The sequence below is a fragment of the Herpailurus yagouaroundi genome, unplaced genomic scaffold (genome assembly GCF_014898765.1).
Source record: "Herpailurus yagouaroundi ecotype Mexico unplaced genomic scaffold, PumYag 267, whole genome shotgun sequence".
NCBI classification, from domain to species: domain Eukaryota; kingdom Metazoa; phylum Chordata; class Mammalia; order Carnivora; family Felidae; genus Herpailurus; species Herpailurus yagouaroundi.
The window spans coordinates 165111-190732 of NW_024412484.1; the positions used below are offsets into that span (position 1 = coordinate 165111).

At 64.1% G+C, this 25622-nt stretch overlaps 1 protein-coding gene and 1 long non-coding RNA gene across 3 annotated transcripts in view; one reads left to right on the top strand and one right to left on the bottom strand.

Moving 5' to 3' along the window:
• Nucleotides 1–6003: 6003 nt before the first annotated feature.
• LOC121021236 (uncharacterized) lies at nucleotides 6004–7053 on the bottom strand. Its single transcript, XR_005786467.1, has 2 exons — nucleotides 6796–7053; nucleotides 6004–6258 (listed from the first exon to the last, which is right to left on the bottom strand). It is a non-coding gene; the product is annotated as an uncharacterized LOC121021236 (long non-coding RNA).
• Nucleotides 7054–7949: 896 nt separating this feature from the next.
• The window catches only part of ADAMTSL2 (ADAMTS like 2), a 34682-nt gene continuing 17009 nt past the window's right edge, over nucleotides 7950–25622 (top strand). Inside the window, exons 1-11 of one of the 2 annotated variants that reach the window (XM_040461524.1) lie at nucleotides 7950–8196; nucleotides 9014–9139; nucleotides 9946–10036; nucleotides 10569–10711; nucleotides 11390–11465; nucleotides 12518–12620; nucleotides 12994–13139; nucleotides 13277–13400; nucleotides 15788–15868; nucleotides 18433–18608; nucleotides 24543–24891. In XM_040461524.1, coding sequence (XP_040317458.1) covers nucleotides 9947–10036; nucleotides 10569–10711; nucleotides 11390–11465; nucleotides 12518–12620; nucleotides 12994–13139; nucleotides 13277–13400; nucleotides 15788–15868; nucleotides 18433–18608; nucleotides 24543–24891 — 1288 coding nt within the window. In that variant the 5' untranslated portion in view covers nucleotides 7950–8196; nucleotides 9014–9139; nucleotide 9946. Of the gene's footprint in view, nucleotides 8197–8398; nucleotides 8615–9013; nucleotides 9140–9945; nucleotides 10037–10568; nucleotides 10712–11389; nucleotides 11466–12517; nucleotides 12621–12993; nucleotides 13140–13276; nucleotides 13401–15787; nucleotides 15869–18432; nucleotides 18609–24542; nucleotides 24892–25622 lie in introns of those variants that run through there. The other variant, XM_040461525.1, reaches the window with a different exon arrangement.

Genomic DNA, 25622 nt, shown 5'->3' on the forward strand with positions numbered 1-25622 from the left:
ATTTATTTTTGAGACAGAGAGAGACAGAGCATGAATGGGGGAGGGGTCAGAGAGAGGGAGACACAGAATCCGAAACAGGCACCAGGCTCCGAGCTGTCAGCACAGAGCCCGACGCGGGGCTCGAACTCACGGACCGCGAGATCGTGACCTGAGCCGAAGGAGGACGCTTAACCGACTGAGCCACCCAGGCGCCCCAAGGTTTAGTCAATTCTAATCACTGAAGGACCCTGTAGACAAGTGTCATATTTTACGAGCTCATAGGCAGGGTCCCGCTCACTCACCTGCTTTCCGCCCCCTCTCCCCCCGCCCCACACAGATTCCCCCAAAACAGAACCAACGAAATGGTTTTTTTCTGTTTGCTTACGTCGTCTTGCATCTGTAGCAGACACAGGATGGTCTCCAAAGCGATCCAGGATAAGGCTGACGATCCGGGATAAGGCTGACGATCCCGGGTAAGGCTGACGATCCAGGATAAGGCTGACGATCCGGGATAAGGCTGACGATCCCGGGTAAGGCTGATGATCCAGGATAAGGCTGACGATCCGGGATAAGGCTGACGATCCAGGGTAAAGCTGACGATCCGGGATAAGGCTGACGATCCGGGATAAGGCTGACGATCCAGGGTAAGGCTGACGATCCGGGATAAGGCTGATGATCCCGGGTAAGGCTGACGATCCCGGGTAAGGCTGACGATCCAGGATAAGGCTGACGATCCAGGGTAAGGCTGACGCTCGCCTTCTCCGCACCCGTTGGCTGGCCTTTGGGAAGTGACTTTCCCTTGTTTTAAGAGGTCTGAGGGGAGCCGTCTGGCGGGGTGCGCCCTTATCCTCCGGCCCAAGAACGATGGGAGTGGTGAGCTCCACAGACAGACTTTCTCCCTGGTCTGATTGCTTGCTTGTTTCCTGATGGATGGATTCCTTGTCAGCAGAAGAACATTCTTTCCCTTCTGCTCCATTTTTTTCATCCTGATAAAATTCACATATGAAAAATGCACAGATTTAAAAAAATTTTTTAATGTTTTATTTATTTTTGAGAGAGAGAGACAGAGACTGAGCGTGAGTGGGGGAGGGGCAGAGAGAGGGGGAGACACAGAATCTGAAACAGGCTCCGGGCTCCAAGCTGTCAGCACAGAGCCCGACGCGGGGCTCGAACTCACAGACCGTAAGATCATGACCTGAGCCGAAGCCGGACGCTTCACCAACGGAGCCACCCAGGTGCCCCCCAAATGTACAGATTTTAAGTACAGGTTTGATGCATTTAGATGAGTGCATACACCTCCGTGACCCATGCCGTGTCCCCATCACCCCAGGATGTGCCCGCGTGCCCTTTGTCGGCACAGGCGGGCGCTGGCCTGATTTCTGCCTGATTTTGCCTGTTCTGGAAACCCACACATCTGGAGCTGTGCAGCACGCGTTCTCGTGGGTCTGACTGGCATTAGCCCCACCAACAGAATGTCCCCGAGGTTCGCCCACATCGTGGCAACTGGTTCCTTTGGTCGCGGGGCGCGTAGCGTTCTACTGTTCGGATACGCCACGCTTTGGTTCTCGTGGGAGCCGGGCCGCGGAGTGTGACCGTTCCGGGGACAGTGGGGGCGCCGGGGGAGGGTCTGCCAACGCATCTCAGTGTCTCAGAGAGGGGCCTGGCTACTCCACTTTTCCTTCTGTGGAAGAGCAACCAAAAACCCTTTCCATAAATCTCGTTTCTGACCTGAGCTGGCCGGAGCCCGCTTCTGCTGTTTGCAATGATGCATTTGGTCGTGTCATTTTTCTGCGTAAGCGCCTGCCAAGTTTCCAAGGCATCTACCGCCGTTGGGGTGAAGTCCAAGTGTCAGGGAGACCACGGGGCCATCCGCGGCCCCGGTGCCCCCACCGCACACCCCGCTCCCCACCGTGCTCTCAGACCCCGTAAGAACATGCTTCCCCCTCCCTTGTTCTGGTCCCTCTGGTCGCTGTCCGGGCCGTGCCATCCGTGGGGAGGTTGCCCCCCGCGCTGGCCCCCAGGCAAGCTGATGGCGCTCCTGTGCTGAGCCCCAGCCTGGCACACGGTCGGAGTTCAACAAACACCGGCTGAATGAATGACTTTGTTAAGAGAATGAATGAAAGTCCGAGGAGGCCAGGCGGCTGCACATTTCAGTCTGGCACTTAGTGGCCAGTTCCCTGCCCCAAATGGGAAAACCAGATCCTGCTGCGTGCAGCTCGGGGCAGGAGGCAGGCGACCCCATGCAGGCCCACCCCTCCGCCCCTCAGCTCCTGCTCGGACCCGGCCCCGGCCCCAGCCCCCAGCCCCCAGCCCCAGCTTCCAGGAGTGGAAATACGAGTAGATGTCAGGTGTCCGAGAACTCTCTGGAGCCATAAACCCTGCTCAGAAGCAGGAAAACATTCCACAGTTGGTTTTGTGCAGGAGTGTGTGTGTGTGTGTGTGTGTGTGTGTGTGTTTTCTTTGCAGCTGTAAACTCCAGGGCCAGGGCTGTGAGCTTGGGGAAGGGAAAAAGAGAAGGGGGAGGTGGTGGAAGCAAGGGTGAGGCCGCTTGTACATGTGTTGCAGTGATTAAGGCAGAAGGGGGCCGAGGGGGGCCGCCCCCAGAGCGGGGGGACAGGTGACCAGTCCAGGGGCAGCCCGAGGAGCCCCTGTAGCGAGGCCGACAGCGTGGAGCGGGGCGGGGGGGGGGGTGCCTGCGTGCGGCTCCCCTCTGAGACCTGGCCGCCTGGAGACCGACCAGCTGGCTCGGGGGAAGGCGTCCAGCTCCGAACAGGACTGAAATGACCCTCGGCTCTCCCTGCAGCAGGCGAAGCGATGGGCCTGGGGGCTGGGGGAGGGGGAGGCAGAGTGGAAGGCAGGCTGCTGCTTCCAGGGTCGAGCTGCCTCCGGAGGTGCAGGGGCAGGGGGGGACGGGGCCACTCAACCAGCGGCCTGAGCAGCAGATGTGCACCCCCCCCCTTCCCTGCGTTCGGTGACCTCCGCCTGCCAGCCTGCCATGGACACCCTCCCCCACCGACCCCCACCTGCCCACGTTCCAGCGCACACCCTCCTTCGGCCTGGCCGCTCTCGCCTTCCCCCGTGGCCCTCAGCCTCTCCTGACGCCCGGCGGGGTGTGGGCTCCCCCTTGCAACCCACCCCCCTCCACACACACACTGTGTGTGTCTTGAAAACCACTGGCAGGCGCAGACATTTATTCAGCGCCGGCCATGTGCAGGGCCCTGTGCCAAGCACTCTTCCTACTTTGTCCTGTCGGGTCCCGGCAGCTGCTAGAGGGTGGGGTGGGGTGGGGGGTGGGGAGAGCTGCCTCTGCCGTGCCCATTTTACAGGGGAGGAGACTGAGGCCCGGAGAGGAGCAGAGACTGCTCGGGGTCTCCCTGCGCGGCCCCAGGCGCCATCCCCGCTCCGCCCAGCAGGTGGCGCTGGCCTGGGGTTGCTGGGGGAGGGGAGGGGAGGGGGGAGGCCCCCAGGGAGCCCGCCCGCCCTCCCCCCAGTCCCTCGCCCCCTCGCCTCGGAGCGGGCGGGTTTTATAGAGGTGCCCAAACGCCTGGAATGGCACGGAGCCCCCGCCTCCCGGACAGCTGTCTGTCTGCCCTGCCCGCCCGGAGAGCGGAGCCAGCGGCTGCGCCTGCGTCCTCCCAGCTTTGAACACCCGGCCCGGAGCTCCCGGGCGGCCCCTGCGCCTTGGCTCCCTGCGTAGGGGTGCACCGAGGCGGGCCCGCACCTGCGGAGCGGGGCCGGGCTCTGATGTTTTCCAGCTGGGGCCTCTGCGCCGTGCACGTGTCGCGTGTGTCCGCGCTGTGTGTCTGCGACGGAGCTTGTGAGAGCAATCATGTGTCGTCCTCAGCCGCAGGCTGAGAATTAGCAACCCGAGCCACCCCCAGCTTCTGAACGCCTGCCACGTGAGCCAGCCGGAGCACGCCGCCCCTGCCTGGCTCTGGGGCTCTGGTGTGCCCCTCGCCCAGCGAGCCTCAGTCTCCTCATCTGCAAAATGGAGCCCGCGCTGCCCCTGCCTCCCAGGGTCGTGGTGTGGAGCTCTGAGCAGCAGCCGGACCGCCTGTCTGGCCTCGGGGCTTCGTCTCCCTGGGGGTTGCAGAGGCTACTGGGGCCTCTCATGCACCCGCCACACACCCCCCCCCCCGCCCCCTCCCTGTTCCATATCTGGGTGGAAGGGAGCCTCTTGTGGAATCTGAGAACCAGAGAAGTCTACCCATTTCGCGGGTTCCCCCGCTTGAACTTCGAGCCTTGGCTTGACAGAAGAAAGGCCGAGAAAGTTGGACAGGGAAACAAAGAAGTCCGTTTGGTGGTCCAGCCTCCCACCTGCTGACCCCCGTGGTCTGCAGGGGGAAGTTCTTCCCGAGTGTCCAGCCCCTGGGCCCGGGGCAGAGAAAGTTGTCATCTGCCCCGGGCTGGGCAGGGAGCTCACGGGGTCCCCAGAGCTCACGGAGCTCCAGACTGATGGTGCTGGGGCTGCCCTCGGGGGCCTGGTCCTCTTCTGGTGTCTGGCCGGTCACCTCCAAGCTGGCCCCTTGATGGCCCAGGGCCCGTTGGGTGGGAAAGCTCCGCTGTCAGAAGGCGCCCAGGACGCCTCTGGGGGGACAGAGAGAAGAGGAGGAGGGCGGGCAGGCCGCTGGTGGCCGGGGCAGGGGGACCCGCCTCACACACGCTCTGGCCGTGGTCCCCATGCTTCTGGGCTCCGCTCTGGACACTTTGCCGGGCAGCACAGGGCCTGGCTCCGCGTGTGGCTGTTCAGCTACCAGCACCCCCAGCCCGTCACCTCATGGCACCCCGCGCCCCTCCCGTGCCCTGGATCTCTCCTCCCCCCTGAGCTTGCCTCACGGTCTGCCTCCTGTTTTCCCACACCCCTGCTTGGCGACGTTAGAAGTGTGCCTGCTTTCCCGCTTCCAAGCTCCTCCTCGGACATCCAGAAGGCTCCAGTGGCAAGACATCTCCTAAAACACAGCTGGGACCCACAGGTGGCGGCGGGTGGGGTCTCCATGCGGCAAAGGCCCTGGGGGACGTCAGCAGGCCAGCAGGGAGCTCCGCCTCCGGAGAGCGGAGAACCTCAGAGGACAGGGGGCCCTGGCGTCAGGAGCCACCACACACATCCGCCCCTTTGTTAACCGAGCACCTGCTACGAGCCGGCCCCACAAAGATGCCCTGTGACCTGGGAGCGGTCCCCGCTCTGTGGGGGTCTCAGCTGCCGGTCAGGGAAGAGCATTCTGGCCCGACATGAGAAGCCTCAACGAAGTCCCAAGGGCTTCCTGGAGGAGGTGGCCCTAGAAGATCGGCTGGGGGTGCTGAGCATGTCCAGATGGGTGCAAAAGAAGGGTTCCACAAAGTGGGGAACAGGACCTGAGACAGGGGCTCAAAATACTCGTAGTGACTCCAGGGAGCCCAGACGCAGTTTGAACCATAGGAGGGACCCAGCCAGGAGGCAGCGACCCCGCTGGGTAATTTGTGGGGCTCAGTGCAAAATGGGGGGGCCTTTGTTCAAAAAGCAGGACAGAGCTTCTTTCCTCCCCGATTCTCCGGACGGACCGTGTTATTTTCTATCCGAGGGTTAACGCCGTGTTCCTTTGGGCACGAGGATACTCCCGGATGAGCGTTCACCCTCACGGGTACCCGGGATCCCACCCAGCGTGGAGGGCAGAGGCAGTTGCGGTGGCTGGGTCAGGGCTGGCAGGGGTCGGGTGGTCAAGAACCGGGGAGGCGGAGGGAGGTGGACCGTGCCTGAGCCAAGGCTCCAAGCCCCAGTGTGTGCTTCCCTCGTCCCTTAGGATGTCACTTCCAGAATACGGATCCAAGCGTAACATTATTAAGACTTTCAGTACAGTGACGGCCGCAAGCGTGGGTCCCTTCTGAGCACAGCGGCCCCGAGCCTCCTCGGGAGGGCGCTCCGGGTTCCTGCCCCGAGAGCCTCGCTGGGACCCTGTGAAGTGAGTCCCCAGGGCACCTATGGCCTGTGGCCCAGGAGGCCCACCCTCACCAGCTCCCCCCGGGGCCAACAGCTCTCCACACTCGGAGCACAGTCCTGCCTGTGCTTTAGTCTTCACCCCAAATTCCTAGGGTCTTGGGGGGCCTCCCAGAAGCCTTCCCTGGCTCCTGAGTTCTCTCCTGACGTTCCCAGGCCACCAGCAGAAAAAGCAGCAGGTGCAGCTCCCTGCAGGTCTGGAGTTTGGGGGCTCACCGGTGACCCTCGGGGGAGAACCTTGGCGGGTTCCTCCAGGTGGAGGCTGGGGTGGGGCGGAAGCGTGGCAGGCACCTGGGAGGGTCACACGCCTGCAGGAGGTCACAGGGCGGGGGGGCCCCCAGGCCTGTCTCCCGGGCACTGCCCCGCCGGGCTCAGAGAAGGCGCTGGGGGTGTTTGTGTCGGTTGGCCGTGGGGTCCCTCCCAAGGGAAACCATTAGTCACCCTGGTGCTGGCTGGCTGTGGAGCCAGAAACGCTGGGAGTTTCGGGACCGTGCCAGGGGGTGCCGGGCCCTGGCGCTTGGCTGGAGGGGAGGGGATGGCGGCTGTGTCTGTGAGGGCCGGGGCCTGAGCCCGGCGGGGCCGCGGCGCGTGGGTGCTTGGGCTCCAGAAGGTGCCCGGGGACAGGCTCCGTCCTGTCTGCACTTCAGCACACCGGCCGCAGGGGGCAGTGTGGAGCTGGGTTCAAGTCTTGGTCACAGTGACTATCCCAGCGGCCCCAAGGGGAAAATGAGATGGACAAGTCCCCCCTCCCCCATATTCCGGGGAGGACAGATATCATGGGAGAACCCTGCGGATGGAGAGGACACGATCAGCAAGAGTGCTGGGGTCCCTGATGGGCCCCTTACCGGATGTGGGACTTGAAGCCTCAGTCTGTCCATCTGCAAAATGGGCGTAGCGAAGATGCTGGCCTCATAGCTCCCGGTGCCCGGGAAGGGCTCCATGCACGGGAGCGGGCGGTGCTGTTTTACTCTTACTCCTTCTCCACTGTTCCTGTCGGCGGCCAGACAGGCCACGGGGACGGGATAACTCTCAGCCACCCAAGGTGGCCGCCGAAGGAGCTCACCGTAGCTCCTGTGGCAGGGAGGATGGAGGGGAGGAGGGGGATCCCCAGGTGCCCGTGTGGACCTATGACCCCTGCGCAGCAGAGGCAGGGGGGCGGCTGAGATGGCTCAGAAGACCTTACATGGTGGGCTCCAGGAGGACGGGCTCCAGGGAGGAGGCTGGTGTGTAAGCGGTGGGTGCCAGGCCCTGCTTCGGGGACCGCTTGCAGAGTCCGGGGTCCTCCCGGGTGCCCGGACGCCGGAGCGTGTGCTGCCTGCTCCGTCCTCTGCTCCACACTCTGACTCAGCAGGAACACGGGTCTGGCCTGCCAGGGGCTGCCCGACTGGCCTGGGCCCAGCCGGGCTGGTTCCCCAGCCCCCCGGCCCCGCACCGGCCCTGGCCATGTCGGCCGTCCGGTCAGCACCCGGGCACTTCTGTCCCTTCCCCGGAACCCTTGGCTGAGCCGCCACTGGGTCTCCCTTCGTCCCTCCGCTCGCATAGGCGTCTGCTCCTCAGGAGGACCTTGCCAGGGCCGGCTGGGTGGCCCGGACCTCACCTTTCCCATCCGTAAAACGGAGCCGTCAGACCGGCTGTCTCCTACATCCCCGGACCCCGTTCTGGGGAGCACCGGAGGACCGGATCCCCTCCCGAGGCAGAAGCCGGACCGGGCCGAGGCTGGGGCTGGGGTTTGCCACCTCCAACCTCCCCCGTGACCCCGGGCCCGCGGCTGCTCCGCCTGGACGCCCCAACGCGTGTTCCCCGTCCCGGACCCGGGAAGGCGGCCTCCCCGCTCGCGGCTCGCTGCTCTGGGCCGCCGCCGAGGCCGCAGTCGGCAGGCAGCTGGGCCGGCCTGGCCGGGCTCCAGAGGCGCGGAGTGGGTTAAAGTGTGCGCCAGGCCAGCCGGCGGCGGGCGGGGGAGCAGCCTGGTGGGAAGTGTGAGTTCCTCCCTGTCTGCCTGACAGCTATAAAGGCGGCCGCGCCACAGAGCCGCCACTGGGCTGCGCGCCTCCCCGGGAACCCCCTCTCGTGGGTGCTCTTTGAAGTGGAGGACGGAGGCGGCCAGGGGGAGGAGGAGGGCGGGCGAGGGGCAGAGCCCGCGGCCCTCTGCACTCTGAGCCTCCCCCTGCTCCCGGCACCTGGCGCCTCCCTCGCACAGCGGCTCTGCCCCCTTCCCCGGGAGGACGACCTGCTGACCCGGGGGCCAGGTAGGCCACCTCCGCCTTCCCGCGTTGCCCCCCCCCCCCCCGCGGCCCTCCCGGGGCACGGATGGAGCTCTGAGGGGGCTGGGGGCCAGAGCATCCCCCAGCCCCCCCCCCCCCCGGGGAGCCGTTATGTAACAGGAGGAGGGCTCACGGGGAGGGGTCCGGACCCTCAGCTCCCAGCCTCGGGCGCCTGAAGCCGGTCTTTGCACGGCAAGCCTCTCCTGCCGGCCGGTGGCTGTTTTTGGACCCCAGGGAGGGATGGATCCCGCGTGAGCCGGACCTGGCCTGTGGCCAGCGGTGTCTGGGAGCCTTAATGAAAACCAAGTGTGGGGCCGGCTCAGCACCTGTCTTCGGCTCAGCAGGCAGGAGCTGGGGCACCGACTGGCCAATGGGGCTGCCGAGGGGGGTGCTCTGTGCTTGTGTGAAGCTGGGGGGGCACGCAGGGGGGGCTGTAGGTGGAGGCCTGCGGGGGAGGGGTAGCAGCCAGGGGGGGGGTGGCAGGCAGGCAGCCGGGGACGTGGGGGTCTCGAGGACTCCGGCTCCAAACTCCAGGGTGACATTCTTAGGACGCACGGGCGTCACTGGCGGGACTCCCGCAGATCTGCAGGTGTCAGCCCTGCAAGGGGAGGGGGGCAGATTTGGAGTTGGCTTCGGGGCTGGCGGGGGGGGGGGGGGAGTTTCACACCTTCTTCCTTGAAAGTAGCCGGGGGCAGGGGACGAGTCCCTGAGTCTACTGTGGTCTGGGGGGGGGGGGGCGGCGGGTATCTGGCCACCTTGCTGTGTGGCTTTGGGCAACTTGGCTCCCCTCTGTCGCTTCCAGGCTGTAGGGGGACAGGCTTGGCGGCTTCTGAAACCCCTTCTCTGACCTGCTGGCAAGTGACACTCAGGACCTGAGATAGATCCTGGACAGAGGCCGCCAAAGGCCCCCGTGCCTCCCTTCTAGGAGGTAGGCGTCCACACAGCTGAGGCAGATAGGGGAGGCTAAGGGCTCCCCTTGGTTTGACCCCTGGCAGGGAGGTCGAGGGGTGTTTGGGGCTGACAGTGCTAACTTGTTGGGGAAGAGACAGCCCCGTAGCTCTGGTCTGCCCTGACTCCACACCCCGGGGGACAAGGGAGGGACACAGGCGCCTGGACTCTGTGCGGCCTGAGATCCCTGAGGGTTCCGGGCCCTGCCCCCTCCAGGGCAGGGGTAGCAGGGGCCAGGGAGGGGAAGGGGCTGGCGGAGCGGGTGGCATCCATGGGCCCCTCCAGCAGCCCCGTGTGGCTGGCAGGGAGATCACTGTCCCAGGTGGGCAGCTAGCACTGAGCAGGTGAAAATCCCCAGGGGCTCTTGTTCAGGCCAGTTCCCCCAGTGGAGATGGCGGCCTGAGGTCTGGGGCTTGGCTCCCTCGTCCAACGGGTGCGGCCTGGGCCTGCAGCCTCCTCAGCTGTCCCTGCTTTTCTCCGCAGGCCCTCTCTAGGGAGCTCAGGTGGTCAGAGGCAAAGCACACATCCCTGTGCACCCTTAGGTGGGAGGTGGGGCAGGCTTTGCAAGCTCACCGCTACCTTGGTTCTCGTGCCTGTGGCAGGCATCGTTAATCACCCACCCGCCTTCCCCAACGGGGCCACCAGGCAGCCACTACCAATCAATCCCAGAGAGCCTCTGGGCCTCGGTGCTGGGCGGGCCCCCAGGGCTCTTCCCTTAAGTGGACCCTCCTCAGCTGTCAGAGGAGCTGGGTCTGGCCTGGCAGTGACCGTGGCCTTGCTTCCTAGGATGGGTGGCAGACGGCAGCCTTCACGCTGGGTCTGGTCCCTGCTGGCTGTGGCACTTCTGGCTGGGCGTGTGGCATCTACTGGGGCCACGGTGAGTGGGGAGCAGGGTCCCTCACCCAGATGGGCTGAGGTGGGAGGGGCTGCGCGGCAGGTGTAGGGCACGTGTCCAGCGAGCCCTGCGTGCACTCCCAGATCCCCACACAGCCCCGGAATACATCTTACAAGCTGGTCAGACCAGTCCCTACGGGGACTCTGGCTGATTTGGGCAGGATGGGGTTGGAGGGGGCTGAGTGCTTCCTTCCGAGCAAAGTCCTGGAAGGGGGCGTGTAGACGGGGTGGGCTTGTGTCCCGCAGAACCCAGGCCGGGGCCCAGGCCGCTCGGGAGAAGATAAACAAGGACGGTGTGGCCTCAGGCTCCCGCCAAGCCCCCAAGATGTTCCAGATCCCGAGATTGGGAGCACTTAAGGCCCACGACCTCCGGGGAGTTCCCTCCAAGACCGCCTGGACACCTGGGCGGGGGTGCCGAGGGACCCAGCCGGGCTGTGTGCTGCTGACCACAGCAAGGGACGGCGGGCCAGTCCCGTTCCAGCGTCTTCTAACCTTCCATGGGGACTCTCGCCCAGGACCACAGCCCGACGTCCAACAGCCTGGAGGGGGGCTCGGACGCCACCGCCTACTGGTGGGGAGAGTGGACCAAGTGGACGGCATGCTCCCGCAGCTGTGGGGCCGGCGTGACGTCCCAGGAGCGGCACTGTCTGCAGCAGAGGTGTGGGACTAGCACGGGGGTGGGCAGCGGGTGACAGGTGGGTGGGGGCTCAGGCCGGGAGGGGTCTTCAGGTGGAGGCGGCACAGGCCAGGTGAGTGAGCCTTTTTGCTGGCCTGTCAGGGCCGAGGCTCCCGACGGGTCCTGGGACACCGTGTCCTGGGGTTCACCCTGCCCCGGGGCTCTGGGGACAGACAGCCCTCTCGTGAGAAGGCATGGTCTGTTTCTTGGGATTTTTTTCAACGAGGGGCGAGGTCTTTCCTGGTCCTTCTTTTCTGAAGACCCGAGTCGAATTCACACGGGAAAAAACATAGGATATAGTGGTTACCATCGGGCGGGCCTGAGTTCAAATCTTTGCTTCTGCTACGTCCTTGCTGTGTGACCTTGGGCAAGTCGCTTCATCTCTCTGAACATCAGTTTCCTCACGTATGGAGTGGTACGGAGTAAACGTTCTTGGTATTATTATCAGTTCTGTGTACAACCCTGGGCTCTATGCCGGGGGTGCAGAGGTGAATTGGATATCTTCCCTCCCCTGGGCTGCGGTGGAGTTGTGGGGGGCCAGAGGAATTAGGGGGGGGGCTTCCGGGGCCCAGCCCAGAGGCCGTCTGGAGCAGGGGCACGGTCGGTGCCCGCAGCCCACGGCCCCCAGCCCCCAGCTCAGAGCCCGGGTCTTCCCTCCAGGAGGACGTCGGTCACGGGCGCGGGGAACAGGACCTGCACGGGCACGTCCAAGAGGTACCAACTGTGCAGACTGCAGGTGAGGCCCCGCCTGGGCGGGACCGCAGCCCTACCCCCAAGCTCCTTAGGCCGGTCTCAGGTGGCCCCCCAGACCCTCCAGGCACTCTGCGCCGGGTCTGCCCTTACTTCCGGTTGAAGAGAAGGAGGGTTGAGGGGTCCTGGGCTCAGAGCCCCCTTTACGCCTCGGATCACATCTGTGCTGTGCATGCGCAGGGGTGAGGACTGGCTTCTGCTGGGGGCGGGGGCTCACGTGCGGCCTCTAACGTGCAGATCTCAGGCTGCTCACAAGTCCTGTGCCAGGTGCTTGCTGGGAGACCGACAGTCACCAGGTGTCCCGTCCCCAGCCGTGAGAAGTCTCACTGCAGCTCCCCAGGGGGGACAGGAGATGCTGACTCTGCCTCAGCCTCTGGGTGCCCTTCAATGGGGCCAAACCAGTCTGGACCTGAACTCCCCTCCCCCCGCCACCACCCAGAACAGGTGTGGGGTAGAAAGACAGCAAGCCATAGGGGTCTTTGCGTCCCCGTGAGCGTCTCTGGGTATGTGCACGCTCGAGGAGTTAGGGCCTGAAGGGAGGCGGGCGGCCACAGCTCCTGTGTTGGCATCGCTGGTCTGCTCCCCTGCTGGACGCTTGTGAGCTCCTCCGGAGGGAGACCCACTTACCCCCAGGCGTGACCGGCTGCCCCCCACCCCCAGGCCTCCCCCCTCTGCCCCGGGGCCACAGGCGAGTGGGGGACAGTGCCAGCACAGCCGAGGCCGGGCGCCCCTTCTGCGCCCCAGTGCCTCTGGGGAGGAGGCTGGGGTGGCAGGGACGTGGAAGGACCCTGCCCGGAGCACCAGGAGGGCCAGGGCATGTAGGCGTTTGAGGGAAGGCAGCAGCCCTTTCGGTTGCCCCCTGCTCCTTCCAGAAAGCGAGTGGGACTGAGGGAGAACGAGAGGCCACCCCAGCCCGGCCGCAGCCACTTCCTGCTCAGCCGGGACAAAAATGCCTTTGTCGGGCCGAGTTCCTCCTGGAGCCTCCTCTCTCTCTCTCTCTCTCTCTCTCTCTCTCTTGCTCTCTCGCTCGCTCCGCAGGAGTGTCCGCCGGACGGGAGGAGCTTCCGGGAGGAGCAATGCATCTCCTTCAACTCCCGCGTGTACGACGGGCGGACGCACCAGTGGAAACCCCTGTACCCCGGTACCAGGCCCTGGGCTGCCCAGTGGGGAGCAGAGTGCGAGGGCGGCCCCTCCACACCCGACGGCTCCCTTCTGGGGACGGTGGGGAGGGGACACCCTGGCCCGGGGTGGGCAGGTGGACGGTGAGGCCTGGCGGGAGGGGTCAGGTCACAGGCCACCGTGAAGAGGAGTCGGCCTCTCTCACTCACGGAGCAGGTGCCAGGCCGCCCGGGACCGTCTGTAGGGGGATCCGTCGCTTCTGCTCTCCCGGCCTCAGTTCTTCCCTTCGCGCAATGGGTGGGAGGAGCTAAGGCGGGTCTCGGCAGGAGGGACAGGAAGTTCCTGAATCCCCCCCCCCGCCCCCCCCACCCTGAGACCCTCCGTCTCCCCGTCAGACGACTACGTCCACATCTCCAGCAAGCCGTGCGACCTGCACTGCACCACCGTGGACGGTCAGCGGCAGCTCATGGTCCCGGCCCGCGACGGCACGTCCTGCAAGCTCACCGACCTGCGAGGGGTTTGCGTGTCTGGAAAATGTGAGGTTGTTAAACATTGTAGCAAAAGTACCACTGGTCTCACTGCGCTGACCGCCCCGCCTGTCCTCCTGTGGCAGTGGCGGCCCCGGGGGCCCGGGTCGCAGCGCCCTCCCAGCGGCCCTCTCCGCCTCCCTTCCTGCAGCCCATCGGCTGTGACGGGGTGCTCTTCTCCACCCACACGCTGGACAAGTGCGGTGTCTGCCAGGGGGACGGTAGCAGCTGCACCCACGTGACAGGCAACTACCGCAAAGGGAACGCCCACCTCGGTAAGAGCCCCTCCCCCCCCCCCACCGCGCCTCGCCCCTCCCCGTCCGGGCCCGCTGCGCGCTGTCTCCGGCCTTGGGTGCCTCCTCGTGAGCTCCTCTCCCTCGCTCTCGGCCACCTGAACGTCCCTGCTGTGCCCAGGCGGGCCGGCCAGGTGCTCCGGAAGGCCCCCTCTGGCCGGGGCTACTGAGCCGCTCTTTGTTGACTGCCTACTGAATACCGGGTGCATGAGTGCACCCTCGCCTGGGGGATCGTGTTTGGCCTCTGCGGCAGCACCCAAAAGGGAGAAACCGAGGCACAAGGCCCCTCCCTTCCCTTGGGCAGTGGCTGGTGGGTCACCCAGGATGCCCCTTTAGGCCTGGCTCTGCAGGGGCTGGCGGGGGGAGGGGTGGAGGACAGGTGGGGATTTGGGGGTCTCTGCCTGTGACAGGACTTTGTACTTTGCAACGGTGTCACTTTAGCACTCAGTACTACACTGACTGCATTTCTGGGTCTCTCCAAATGCTTATGGGGTCAACCTGGGTTATCACAGCCTTCAGACTGGGAAAAGCAGGGCGCTGGAAACCCACTTAGTAGATGAGGAAACCGAGGCCTGCATGGGAGTTGCCTGCTCAAGGTTCCCTAGTGAGGCTGGGCAGGTCCGGACTAGTTGGAGCCTCCGTGGACCCGGCTGTCGGGGACCCTGACCGTGTCCACCCCACACAGGAGGGATAATTTCAGAGCTAACGTTAGGGCTTAGACGAGGGGCCCGGGGATGGGTCTGTTGGGCTGAGGAGGGGCTGGATGAAGACCGCAGGGAGGGTCTGAAATGGAGGGCCCAGGGCAGAGCAGCCGGACACGTGTCTGAAGGACCCACAGCCAGCGTGACAGGGAGAGGCTGCTCCTTGCCAGATCCCGGGACGTGTAGATGGCAGTGCGTGTCTCTGAGCACCTAAGGGCCGTGTCCCGTGGACTCCCGGCGTGGGGGCCTGGGGCTGACGCTTCCAACCCCGCGACATCCACCTAGTCCTTCCTGCGCCCGGGCCGAGGCGTTCGTGCCTCGCACATTACGAGGCAGGTCCCGGACGGGTGCCACGGGCGCGGGAACAGGCAGAGAGGGGTGAAGACACTAGTCTGAGGTCACACAGCCGGGAGTGGCAGAGCGGGGTCTGAACCCAGACAGCCTGGCTCCTGGGCCTGTGGTCCTAAGCGCTGACCCACAGTCTCCCCTGATAAACGCGAGCGCCCTAACCACGCCGACGGCCCTGGGCCGTGCAAGAGCCGTTATCAGATGCGCAGGAATCTTGTGAGCCGGTTGCTAATTTAAAAATGAACGTATTTAAACCCACGTTTGAATAAATGGCAATTAAGCCCGATCATCATTTCCTGTTCACTTCACCGCTGTGTGTATTATGGGCGTGTAGGGGAGACGCTGTCGAGGGAGGCGAGGCGGGCTAGTGTGTGCCTCTCCCCTGCTCTGCCTGCGCCCGGCGGCCCAGCCCTCGGGGAGCCTGAGACGGGCGGGGGCGGGGGTGGGGGTGGGGCGCGGTTTACACTGCAGACCAGAGCTTCCCGCTCTGCCCCCCAAGGAGCCACTCGGCGCACTCTGGCTCAGGGCCTTTGGGCGCCTGCACAGGGGGGCGAGGCCCCTCGCTGCCACTGTTCCCTCCTGGGAGACTTTTCTATCTTAGGGCTTTCGGAATCTCTCCTCTGGGGTCTCCTCCCCAGACCACCCTCTAGGCTGTGCTGGCAGCACCTGTCCCTTCCTCAGACCCCGGCCCCCCTAGACCCTCAGTCCCGCCGTTGGGCGTCTCTGTGGGGGTCCCCACGGCTGCCTCCCCACCTTCTACGGCCCTCAGCTGTATTTGCCCACCTGCGTCTCTGAGTGTTAGCAAGTCTGTTAAATCAACATGGTGCTGGGCCAACACGGGCCTTTAAAATAGTAAGACTGACTATGCCCTTGGGGCCAGGCCCTGTGCTATGCAGAGATCTTCCCACGTGACGCAGAGTGGGAGCCATCATCCCTGTGTGCAGATGAGGAAACTGAGGCCCAAGAGCTCCAGTGACTTTTTTCAGAATCATCTTGGTGACATGTGGCAGAGCAGGACCCCGGTCTGTTTGACCCCAAGCAGATTTAAGGTCCCTGTGGCCCACGGTGTCCCTCCAGAGGGGCTGGGGCAGGGCCTTTGTAGGAGAGGGTCGTGGAACCTGGGTGAACCCGAGCCCGTCCCCGGGGTGGCACAGTGCGTGTCTGCAGGGCCTTGGACTCGTGTCTGGGCCCGGGTGCAGCTGTTGAGGGTGGGGCTGCCCTTAGACAGCACCCCCCTCCCCCACCGAGAGCACAGGAGGGTGGTGACTTTCCAACTGAGCGGGGCCGGCCCGCGGCTCACTGTCATCCGATGTCCCCCAGGTTACTCTCTGGTGACCCACATCCCGGCCGGTGCCCGAGACATTCAGATTGTGGAGCGGAAGAAGTCTGCCGATGTCCTAGGTACGCGTGCGGGGCCTGGGTGCTGCCTCGTGTGGACTTGTGGGTGTGTGTGGGGCCACACGTATGGGTGGATTCTTGCCCCTGGATCCGTCCTGCAGGAGAGTCAGGCCCCAGAAGCCGGAACTTGACCTGGCTGTGTGTGGACGTGTGTGTCGGAGGGGGGGCTCGTAGGGAAGCTGACCCCACCCCCACACGTGACAACACGTAGTGACTTCCCGTCCCCGTCCCCGGAGAGCCTGGCCCAGGCCAAAGCTGGAGGTGCTGGAGGTGGGATCTCTGACCGCCCCTCCCCCAGGGCACAAGGATGAGACTCAGGAGGCGAGTAGGTTGAGGTAGATCCAGAGCACGGAGGTGGCCCCGCTGGAGGCCTTCAGCCGCACGAAGCAGAAGCGAGACTCAGACTCGGGCCTGGCGGCTCCCTGGTGGAGGTTCTCGCCCCTGGATGGTCTGTGCGGGGCAGCTGGACCTTGGTCGGTCGGGGGCCTTGGACGACGTGAGGATTCTGGGCTTATTTGCATAAGTGAGGCCCCGAGCTGATGGCAGTTTCTGGAAAGGCTGCCTCTGTAGTTGGAGCGTTGTCCTGACAGCCTGCCCTGACTGTGCCCCCCGGGGTGCAGCCCGAGGCCCTCCTGGCTCGGGTGGGTGGGTGCTGACACCACTTAGCTGCTCTGCACGTGGCCTTGCCCTGGGTGGGGGCGGGCGGGCGGGGGGGGGGGGGGGCCCGGGCAGGGGAGCTGGTCCCGACGCCCGTGTCTCAGGGCAGCGTGGGAGAGCCAGGACGGCTGGGTGAAACCCGCCCTTCTCGGGGGACGCCGCGGGTGGGGACTCTGCTAAAGGTCCCCACGGTGGAACCTGGGCCCTCGGCCCCCACACCGGCAGTTCTGCACACTCCAGGCCCCCGGCCCCACCACCCGAGTTCGGGAGCCAGGCCTCTGCCAGTCCGGTGGCTCTGTCCCCCGCTGGGAGGGCGGCGAGGCCAGGAAACACGGTGTCCTCAGAGCTGGCTGCAGAGAAATGGCTCTTGAAACAGCCGCGTGGAAACAGCAAAGGCAGCCTCGGAGCAGAGGCAGAGCCGCAGGAAGGAAGGTCATTACTGTCAGGAAACAGGCTTTGGATGCCGGCCGGGATTTAACCCTATGCACGTACCTGGAGGCCGGGCCGGCACGCGCCCCAGGAGGCGCAGCTTGGACCCTCACTCACGGTATTTTCTGACGTCGCTGCGTCCAGGGTATTTTTCCAGCAGACGAGTCTTGCTTGCTGCGTCTGCCTGATAATAAACGGATGGCCCCCCCGCTCGGATTGCATCAGGAGCTCTGGAAACTGAACCCTTCCCCTCCCTCCGGCCAGCTTCCGGAACCGGCTCAGAGGACACCCTCTGAAAGACACGCTGTCCCCCACCGTGTGGAGCCTGCCTCCTCACTCCCATCCCCTGGGCCCGAGGCCCCGAGCACCCTGCGAGCCCTCCGCAGCCCCAGGGAAGGGCCAGCTGCCCTGAAAAATCACCCCAGCTCTGGAGAGTTGTCCCGGCCTCCGGGGTTGGCAGGAGACGGGCTGCTGAGGGCTGCACGCACGTTCCTGCTGTCTGGGCGTCATCAGGCTTGGGTCAGGCCCTGGGAGTGGCTGTCCTTCTGAGGTCCTCTGTTCCAAGTGTCCACCCACACCCCGTCTCAATGAGAGGGCGACTGAGAATGTGCCCGGGGCTGCCCTCAGCCACGCCTGGGAGAATGGACTGATGGGGTAAAAGGCCAGCCTGGTCACGGCAGCACGGGCCACAGAACGTCATGGCTCCCGGTGTCGGCATGGCGCTGGCCAGCTTGGGGTGGTCTGGAAGGGCCTGCCGGCGCTGGTGGGACAGCGTTCTGGGCCAGGCAGGCCAGGGCTGCAGTGTCGCTCAGTGTAGACCCTGGAGGGGCATGGAGGTCCCCTCCCCATGTGTGGTCCCCTTCCTTCCCAAGGTGGGAAGCTGGGCGGGGATTACTCACCCAGGATCACAAAGCTCAGTGTGGACCCTGGAGGGGCATGGAGGTCCCCTCCCCACGTGTGGTCCCCTCCCTTCCCAAGGTGGGAAGCTGGGCAGGGATTACTCACCCAGGGTCACAAAGTGAGTTCTCAGCAGGGCCGGGCTGATGGCCCTGCCCTGAGCCGGCCAGTGCCTGCTGTCCAGAGCATGCCTTCCCCGGGCGCTGACCTCCTGGTCCACTTGGCCGCTTAGTCTATGCTACTCATCACCTCCAGACTCTGGCCTCTTTAGAGGTGACCAGAGACACCAAGTGGGCCCCGGGCCAGCCACCTCCACCTCCTGATGGGAAAGCGCACACACCTCTCCTTAGCATTCGCTGGCCAGGGCCACATGCTGGACACGGTCGGAGCTTCCGACTCCCCCACGAGAGGACGTGTCCTGTCTTCGGGGTATTCGGGGAGGGTCGCGGGGGTGAGCTGGCCACAGGTGCCTGAGTGAGTGATACTGGCCACTCCCTGTTCCCCCCCCCCCCGCCCACCGCCCCGTCCTCCCTGTGGCTCGTCCAGCTCATGTGACCAGGTGGCTCTGCCCTGTGCTCCTTTAGCTCTCGCGGATGAAGCCGGCTTCTACTTCTTCAACGGCAACTTCAAGGTGGACAGCCCCAAGAACTTCAACATCGCGGGCACCGTGGTCAAATACCGGCGGCCCATGGACGTCTACGAGACCGGCATCGAGTACATAGTGGCACAGGGGCCCACCAACCAGGGCCTGAACGTCATGGTGCGTGAGCCGCGGGCTTCGGGCCGCCAACGCCGTCCCGTGGCCCCAGGGTGTGTGTGCACGAGGCAGCGTCCCCGCCCGGCGTGGCGAGGGTCGCGCTCGGTCACTCCTTGTGCACCCATCCGCTCGGGGGGTTTGATTCCTGTCCTTAGCCTCTATCAGCTCATTAATGCGTTGCTTCATGTGCCCGTCCCCTCGCTCACCCAGCCACCCACTGTCTCAGCCCTCACCCAAGTAACCATTCATTCATTCACTCATTCATTCACTCATTCATTCATTCACTTGCCACGGCCGTTAGCGCCCCGGTGGACTGCAGTCATCACGATCTGCGGGGTTGCTAAGGACAGGAAGTAGACGGGGACGCAGGCCCCCTCCCCCACTCCATAGGTGGGGGTTGGTACCCCCCGCGTACTTCCCTGCCCCGGCCGCATCGGCACTGTGGCCTCTCTGCCAGGTCCTCAGTGCTGGGGGGCCCAGGCAGTGCCTGTGGCCCCCCCCGCTACCTCCCTGGATGCTCACGGTTTCTGGGGGCACAGCACAGGGGCGAGGAGAGGGCGGGAGAGTTTGGACCTGCTCTGCTCAGCTCCCTGGGAGCGTTCCCATGGCTAGCGTCTAGAAACAAGTGTCGTTGCTTGGTGGCCTGGCGTCGAGGAAATGTACAAGGACTCGTCCCTGGAAACAGGTGACGCCCAGGTGGGCAGTTCTGGTGTTTTTCAAGGTCTGCGGGTGTTCGTGGAAGCTGAGGGGTATGGCGGGGCCAGAGCCTACCCGCCCGACCTGGCATGATTTCTGGATCCCACCGTGGTGGGCGTTTAGATCCTCACTTTGTAGAAACCTGGGCACACAGAGATTACTGACTTGCCATCACGGACCTGTTGGTGGTGCGGCCGGCCTTGGGGCCCGGGTCGGCCTGGTGCTGGAGCCGGTTGTGTGTCTAAGTGCCCTGCCAGAGGGGTCTCCAATCGCGGGGGCCCCCCCCCCCCCCCCCGCCCCCGCCACCTCCCCACACTGCTTCCTGGCTGCAGAGCGTCCCTGGATGGCCCCAGAATCTAATGGGGGCCACGTATTTCTTCGCCTGCCCCTGGAGCTGCCCCTGAGGCAGGCCGGCCGGCTGCCTGGCTTCCCTGCCTGCCCGCAGGAGCTGTGTTGCAGGTCAGGATCCCAGGAAGGGTCTGTGAGTGGCGGGGTTTAGGGTGTGGTAACAGGAGCAGTGGCCGTGAGGGGGTGAGGGGGACAGGCCTGGACAGAGGGAGATGTTGAGCCGTGCTGCCGGTGTGGTCAGAGCCTCAGTTGATCCCAGCGGGGGCTCTGGGGTCGCAGTGGCCCCTCGAGTCCCCTGGACTTGAGGCGGAGAGGCATGGCCCAGTTGCTGGAAGCCACGGGGATGGGCGTGGCCTCGGGAGAGGCGGCTCTCTTTGGCCGAGGGACGTTCCTGGGGGCAGGGCTCGCTATGAACTGTCCCCAGCACACTCCAGGCAGCTCACTGAAGGGTGGGGCCCGGGGGCTCGCCGCTGTGCCCGCTGGTACCCATTTGCTGGGTGGAATGCTTGGCAGGAAGGACTCCTCTAGAATTCTGGCTGGCTTCCTCCCCGGGAAGGCTGGCGAGGTGACCGGCAGCTAGCCTGGGCTGCCAGCCAATCACATCACTTGCCTCCTGCGCTACCCACTCCGCATTCTCCTCTGCTAGTCTAGGTGGCTCACCTGGCCAGGTGTCCCTGTCCCTCCTACCCGAGGGGTCTGGGCTCCTGGTTTCGGGGCCCTTTTCCATCCCTGTCCTTGTCCCGTTGCCACGGGCAGGGCGATACCAGGAGGAGCCCCAGTGGGGCAGCAGGGAACCAGATATATTCTCTGCCCCTAGGGTTGAAGCATCCCAACCCGGCCTTGGTGGTCAGGGTCAATCCCCCTGCTGGGGCGGCCACTCCTCTCCGGCTTCTCTCTGCGCACAGGGTGCCAGATGGCCCAGGTGGCGGTCACAGCTTCCCGTTTGTGGAGGTGTTTCCCTGCATCAGGACCTGTAGACCTGCAGACCCTAAGCCGCAGGGACTAGAAACCCCAAATGCCCACTGGGTCACTGGGAACGATTGCGGAGGCGACTTCCATTTTGTGCTTCCCGGGCCCACGCTGTCTGCCCGGTGGGGACGCATGTCCACCGTGTCGGGGCGATTCCTTGTATACTGCGTCGTGGAGGGCACCCCGGCCCCTCATCCTCGCAGGGTCCTGCCCTCTCTACGTGGCACCGTGGTCTCAGCGTGCGCGGTCGCATCAGGCTGCAGCGTCTGGGTGACGCAGCCTGTGCATCTGACGGTCAAGTGCCTGCTGAGGCACCGCCTTTGCTGTGACATGGGTCTCTTTGTCCGATGCGGTGTCACGTGCCATCCTGCCTCAGCGGATCAAATGCTCTGGGAGCCCTTGGGTTTGGGGGCCGGAGGCGCTGTGGTCAGGAAAGGCAACCTCGCGGTCACTTCCCTGCTAGGACAGAAGGGTGTCTAACGTAGCCCGCTGGCCGTCAAAGAGCTGACGGCCCCTCGAGGCACGGTGCCGCATGTCAGTCTCTGTCGGTGCTGGGGGGCTTGGTGAGTGACTGCCCTTGCCCTTGGGGCCACGCATGGTGCCCATCCTTGCCACCGTGGCTATCCCCGTCATGCACCTGTTGTGCCATCAGTGGGGGGGACTGATGGCAGAGGCTGGCCTGTGTCACCTGGCAAGGCCATTTCACCTATAACCTGGTGTCTGGTGTCCCTCCCATGGGGGGATGCTCCCAGGGGCGCATTAACGAGGGACACGGCGACTCCCATCTTCTGCCTATGGCATGGACCCATCCCCACGTGTCTCCTCCAGACCTCCTCACCCCCTCTCAAAGCCCTTTCCACCCAGGATCCTGAGCCGCCACCCAAACCATGTACATTGCCCACGAGGCAGTGTGTATTCTCACCTCGGGCTGCTGTGCTTTTCCTACAGATTAGATGATCCCACACGCGCCCCGTAGAGCCCCCCGGGAGGAGTTTCCCTCAGTGCAGTTTTTTTTTTTTTTTTTTTAATTTTTTTTTCAACGTTTTTTATTTATTTTTGGGACAGAGAGAGACAGAGCATGAACGGGGGAGGGGCAGAGAAAGAGGGAGACACAGAATCGGAAACAGGCTCCAGGCTCCGAGCCATCAGCCCAGAGCCTGACGCGGGGCTCGAACTCACGGACCGCGAGATCGTGACCTGGCTGAAGTCGGACGCTTAACCGACTGCGCCACCCAGGCGCCCCCCTCAGTGCAGTTTTTTTGAAGCCACCCCTGAACGGGGCTCCAGTGAAACAGATCCCATTTTCCGCTCATGCCGCCCTCCCCCGCCCCGTGCCAAGCTGACCTGTCTCTGAATCAAGTTTGGCCCTTTCTCTCCTCTCAGACTTCACCCTAACGGTACCCTGTGCACCTGTCATTGTGAGCTGAGAGATGTCAGGGCAGGGGCCTCGGGTGATGAGAGTCTCAGTCACCTGCCGAGCCAGCGGTCTTGTCCTCTGCTCTGATGGTGCCTAATCCTGGATGTGACATTTCCATCTTACGACGGGTGGCTGTGTAACTCCTGGCTGTGTCACTCGGTGGAGTTCGGCTCTGGCTGCGTGAGTCACTCGATGTCCCGTGGTCAAAGGGTTCCGTCTCCAAAAGGCCCGGTAGCATGTCACAAGCTCTTTTCGAAATGATGTGATATTTGTCGTGGGTGGCATGGCTTTGCTCCAGAACGCTGGAGGACTGCGTGATCCTCTTCCTTTCAAGGCTTGCCAGAAACCCCGTGTGACATCGTTCCCCGCCGCTATAGAACCAGCTGGGTGTTATGGCCCAAGTGGCAGGCCGTTTGTCCCGCAGCCTGGACCGACTGTAGAGCCCCTTCTCCGCAGGACCCCCACTGAAAGGTGGCAGCTTTTACCCGGTATGTGGATTGGATCCACGTTTCCGGATACGTGCCATGCTATGTCCAGAATTCTTCTTCATAAGGGAGGGAACGCGATGCGATCCTCTGCCCTCTGCTTTCAAGGGCATGTCCTGGCATGCCCTAGGCCACTTGACCCTGAAGCGTTCGCCGATGGGGGTGGGGCACTGGATCTCCACAGGGCTCAGTGTAAGGTCTTCTGGAATCCGTAGGCTTTCCAAGGCCTCCCGCATCACTTCCTGTTCAGCTGGCCTGGTAGACATGATGTCACCAACGTAGAGGACCCGTGTGATGTTCTGTAGAATGGTCCAGACCCCCCTGTACTGTATGACGTCGAGGAATGGGGCAGTTAGCACGGCCCCGGGTACAAACCCGCACGTGTATACTCTTGTCCGTTCCAGGTGAACGAACACCACTTCCTCCTCCCCACGGGGGTGGAAGAGAAGTTGGTTGCCACGTTGGTGGCCACAGGTGATCGACTTGAGGTCATGTTAATCTGCTCCGGGAGCTGCATCTGAGGCTCCCGCTTGGCTGGGTTTGGAAGGGCTCCCCGTCATCCTCCCGGATCTGTCTTGTTTTCATGGGCGCCAAACCGTTGAGTGAAGCGGGGCACATGGGGACCACCACCTCGCATCCTCCGGCAACATTAGGAGTGGCTCTGATCTCTGTAGTTTCCCCAGGATGCAATTCTGTTTTGGATTTACTCTCTTGGATGGGCATGGGCATGGGGGTCAGGGGTTGGGGTCACGGGCTTCCGCTGAGCTTTCTCTGCGATGGTAGCGCACACCCTACAGGCTAAGGAGCCGACTACCAGCAATGGACTTGGGAACTGGGTAAGCCTTGGACCCAAGGTGAGCCACGCTGGGCGCACTGTGAGCCAGACCTGGGCCACACTTGTTTGTCACCCACAAGCTCTCACGCTAACAGGGGGCGATGATGATGCTTTGGGTCCCTGATAAACAATGACAACTTGGACCCTGGTTCCCAAATGTCTGTCCGTTTCTCCAGCAAACAGTTAACCAAGTCAACGGCTGTAGGCTCTTTGGGGGAAGAACTGGGAGAATCATTACCATATACACTTGTGGGGGGTCCTTTGTCCTGGGGACCTGGCCGTTCCATCATTCAGTGGATTCTGGGTCCAAACGCTGGCCCAGGAAATGGGATAGGGCTGTGACTTTTCTGGGGCAGCTGTCCTCCGCCCCCTGAATATCCACCCTTGATAAGTTCTGATCTTACATGTTGAGAAGCCCCTTTTCTGGTCCCACTTATTTGTCCGGGAGTCCTTTGTCCTATCCGCCGTGTGCAGACGTCTCTGTGGGTCAGGGCTCCCGGCCACCACGTCGGCCTCCCTTATTCTGATGATCGTGGGGAGTCTGGTTCTATCACAGCATCTCCTGGCATCCGCCCTGGGCTGCGGTCACTCAACGGTGTCCCTCGAAGTGAAGTCAGTGCCTTCTCGCTGGCCAATTTCTTTTCACGCCGGTGAACAGGATGTCCTGCAGGGGGCTCCTGCAGGAAACGGTCACCTGGCGAATTTTCCAGCCTTTCCCTCCGCTCCCACGCTCCCACTACCTGCTATGCCTTTATTCTCCAAGCTTCCAGGAACCACCCTGGGGGGTGCACTGGCACTTTCTCTCAGAGCTACACCCGGGGTGGGAATAAAGTGCAGATGGGGTTTTAGTCGGCTTTATTACTTAGAGCATCCTGTGTGCTCGGGGCACCCTTCCCGGCCCACGCCTCGAGTGGACAGCTCCCTCTGCCCCGCCCTGGGCGTGCGCCCCTGTTCGCGGGGCTCTGGAGGCCGGCTGCCCTTGGGGAGCAGCACAGCGCGGGCAGGGGCACCGTCCTTCAGTCGAGGGCACGTCCCCGGGAAGGGCTTGGCTGTGGGCCGCAGCCGGGGCTGCTTCTGGTGGCCCGGGACCGGAGTGCAGCTCTCCTCTGGGGGCTCGTGGCCCTCGAGCCCCGGGCCGCTCCCGGCGTGTGTGGAAGGGGTGAGGTCCCGCTTCTCCTCCTCCCCAGGTGTGGAACCAGAACGGCAGGAGCCCCTCCATCACCTTCGAGTACACGCTGCTGCAGCCGCCGCATGCCCGCCGCACACAGCCCGTCTACTACAGCTTCTCAGAGCCCGCCTCGGAGAGCGCGGAGAGCCAGGAGCTGGACGGGGCCGCGCTCCTGGGCTTCCTGCGGCACAACAGCTCTTTCTACGGCCAGGCCTCCTCGGAGCGGCTGGGCCTGGACAACCGGCTGTTTGGCCACCTGGGCCCGGGGATCGAGCTGGGTCTGAGCAAGGGCCGGGAGACCAACGAGGTGTGCGAGCAGGCCAGCGGCAGGGCCTGCGAGGGACCCCCCAGAGGCAAGGGCTTCCGAGGTAACCAGGAGGGCCGGGATCAGGCAGGGGCTTCCCAGGGAGGGGGCCTTGGGCAGAGGGTCTTTGGGCCCCCGCGGCCGGCAGACGAGGCCGATGAGAGGCTCCTACTGGCGGCTCTCCTGGGACAGGCACGGCGCGGGCCCCTTCGCACATGCCCTGCTTTCCATCCGTTCTTCCAGGGGGACACGGGTGTCCCCACTTGACAGATGTTGGAGGGGGGGCTGAGGCTTAGGTGGAGGCTGGGCTTTCCCACATCCACAGTTGAGCTGCGGGTCAGACCCGGGACAGTCTGTCCTCAGAGCCCGTGTGCTTGCTCATTTGGTAGAGGCAGACGGCACGCCACGGTGTGGCAAGAGCTCTGGAGGGGGACGACTGGCCAGTGAGGGGGCACGGGCGGACCCTGAGTTCTCAGAGAGTGTGGCCCCTGACCTGAGGGTTTGGGAACCAGTGAGGAGTAGCTGGGTGAGGCTGTGGGAGAGGGTGGGGTGAGAGAGAGCCGCTCAGGGCCGACAGCCTGGCAGGCAGATTTCAGGGAGGCAGCAGGAGGTGTGGCCGGAGATGTAGGGATTCGTGAGGGTCCCCGAGTTGCAGGCGTGCATGAGGATCCCCAGACATACAGGGGTGTGTGAGGGTCCCAAGATGCAGGGGTGTGTCAGGGTCCCCAGAGATGCAGGGGTGCGTGAGGGTCCCCGAGATGCAGGGGTGCGTGAGGGTCCCCAGAGATGCAGGGG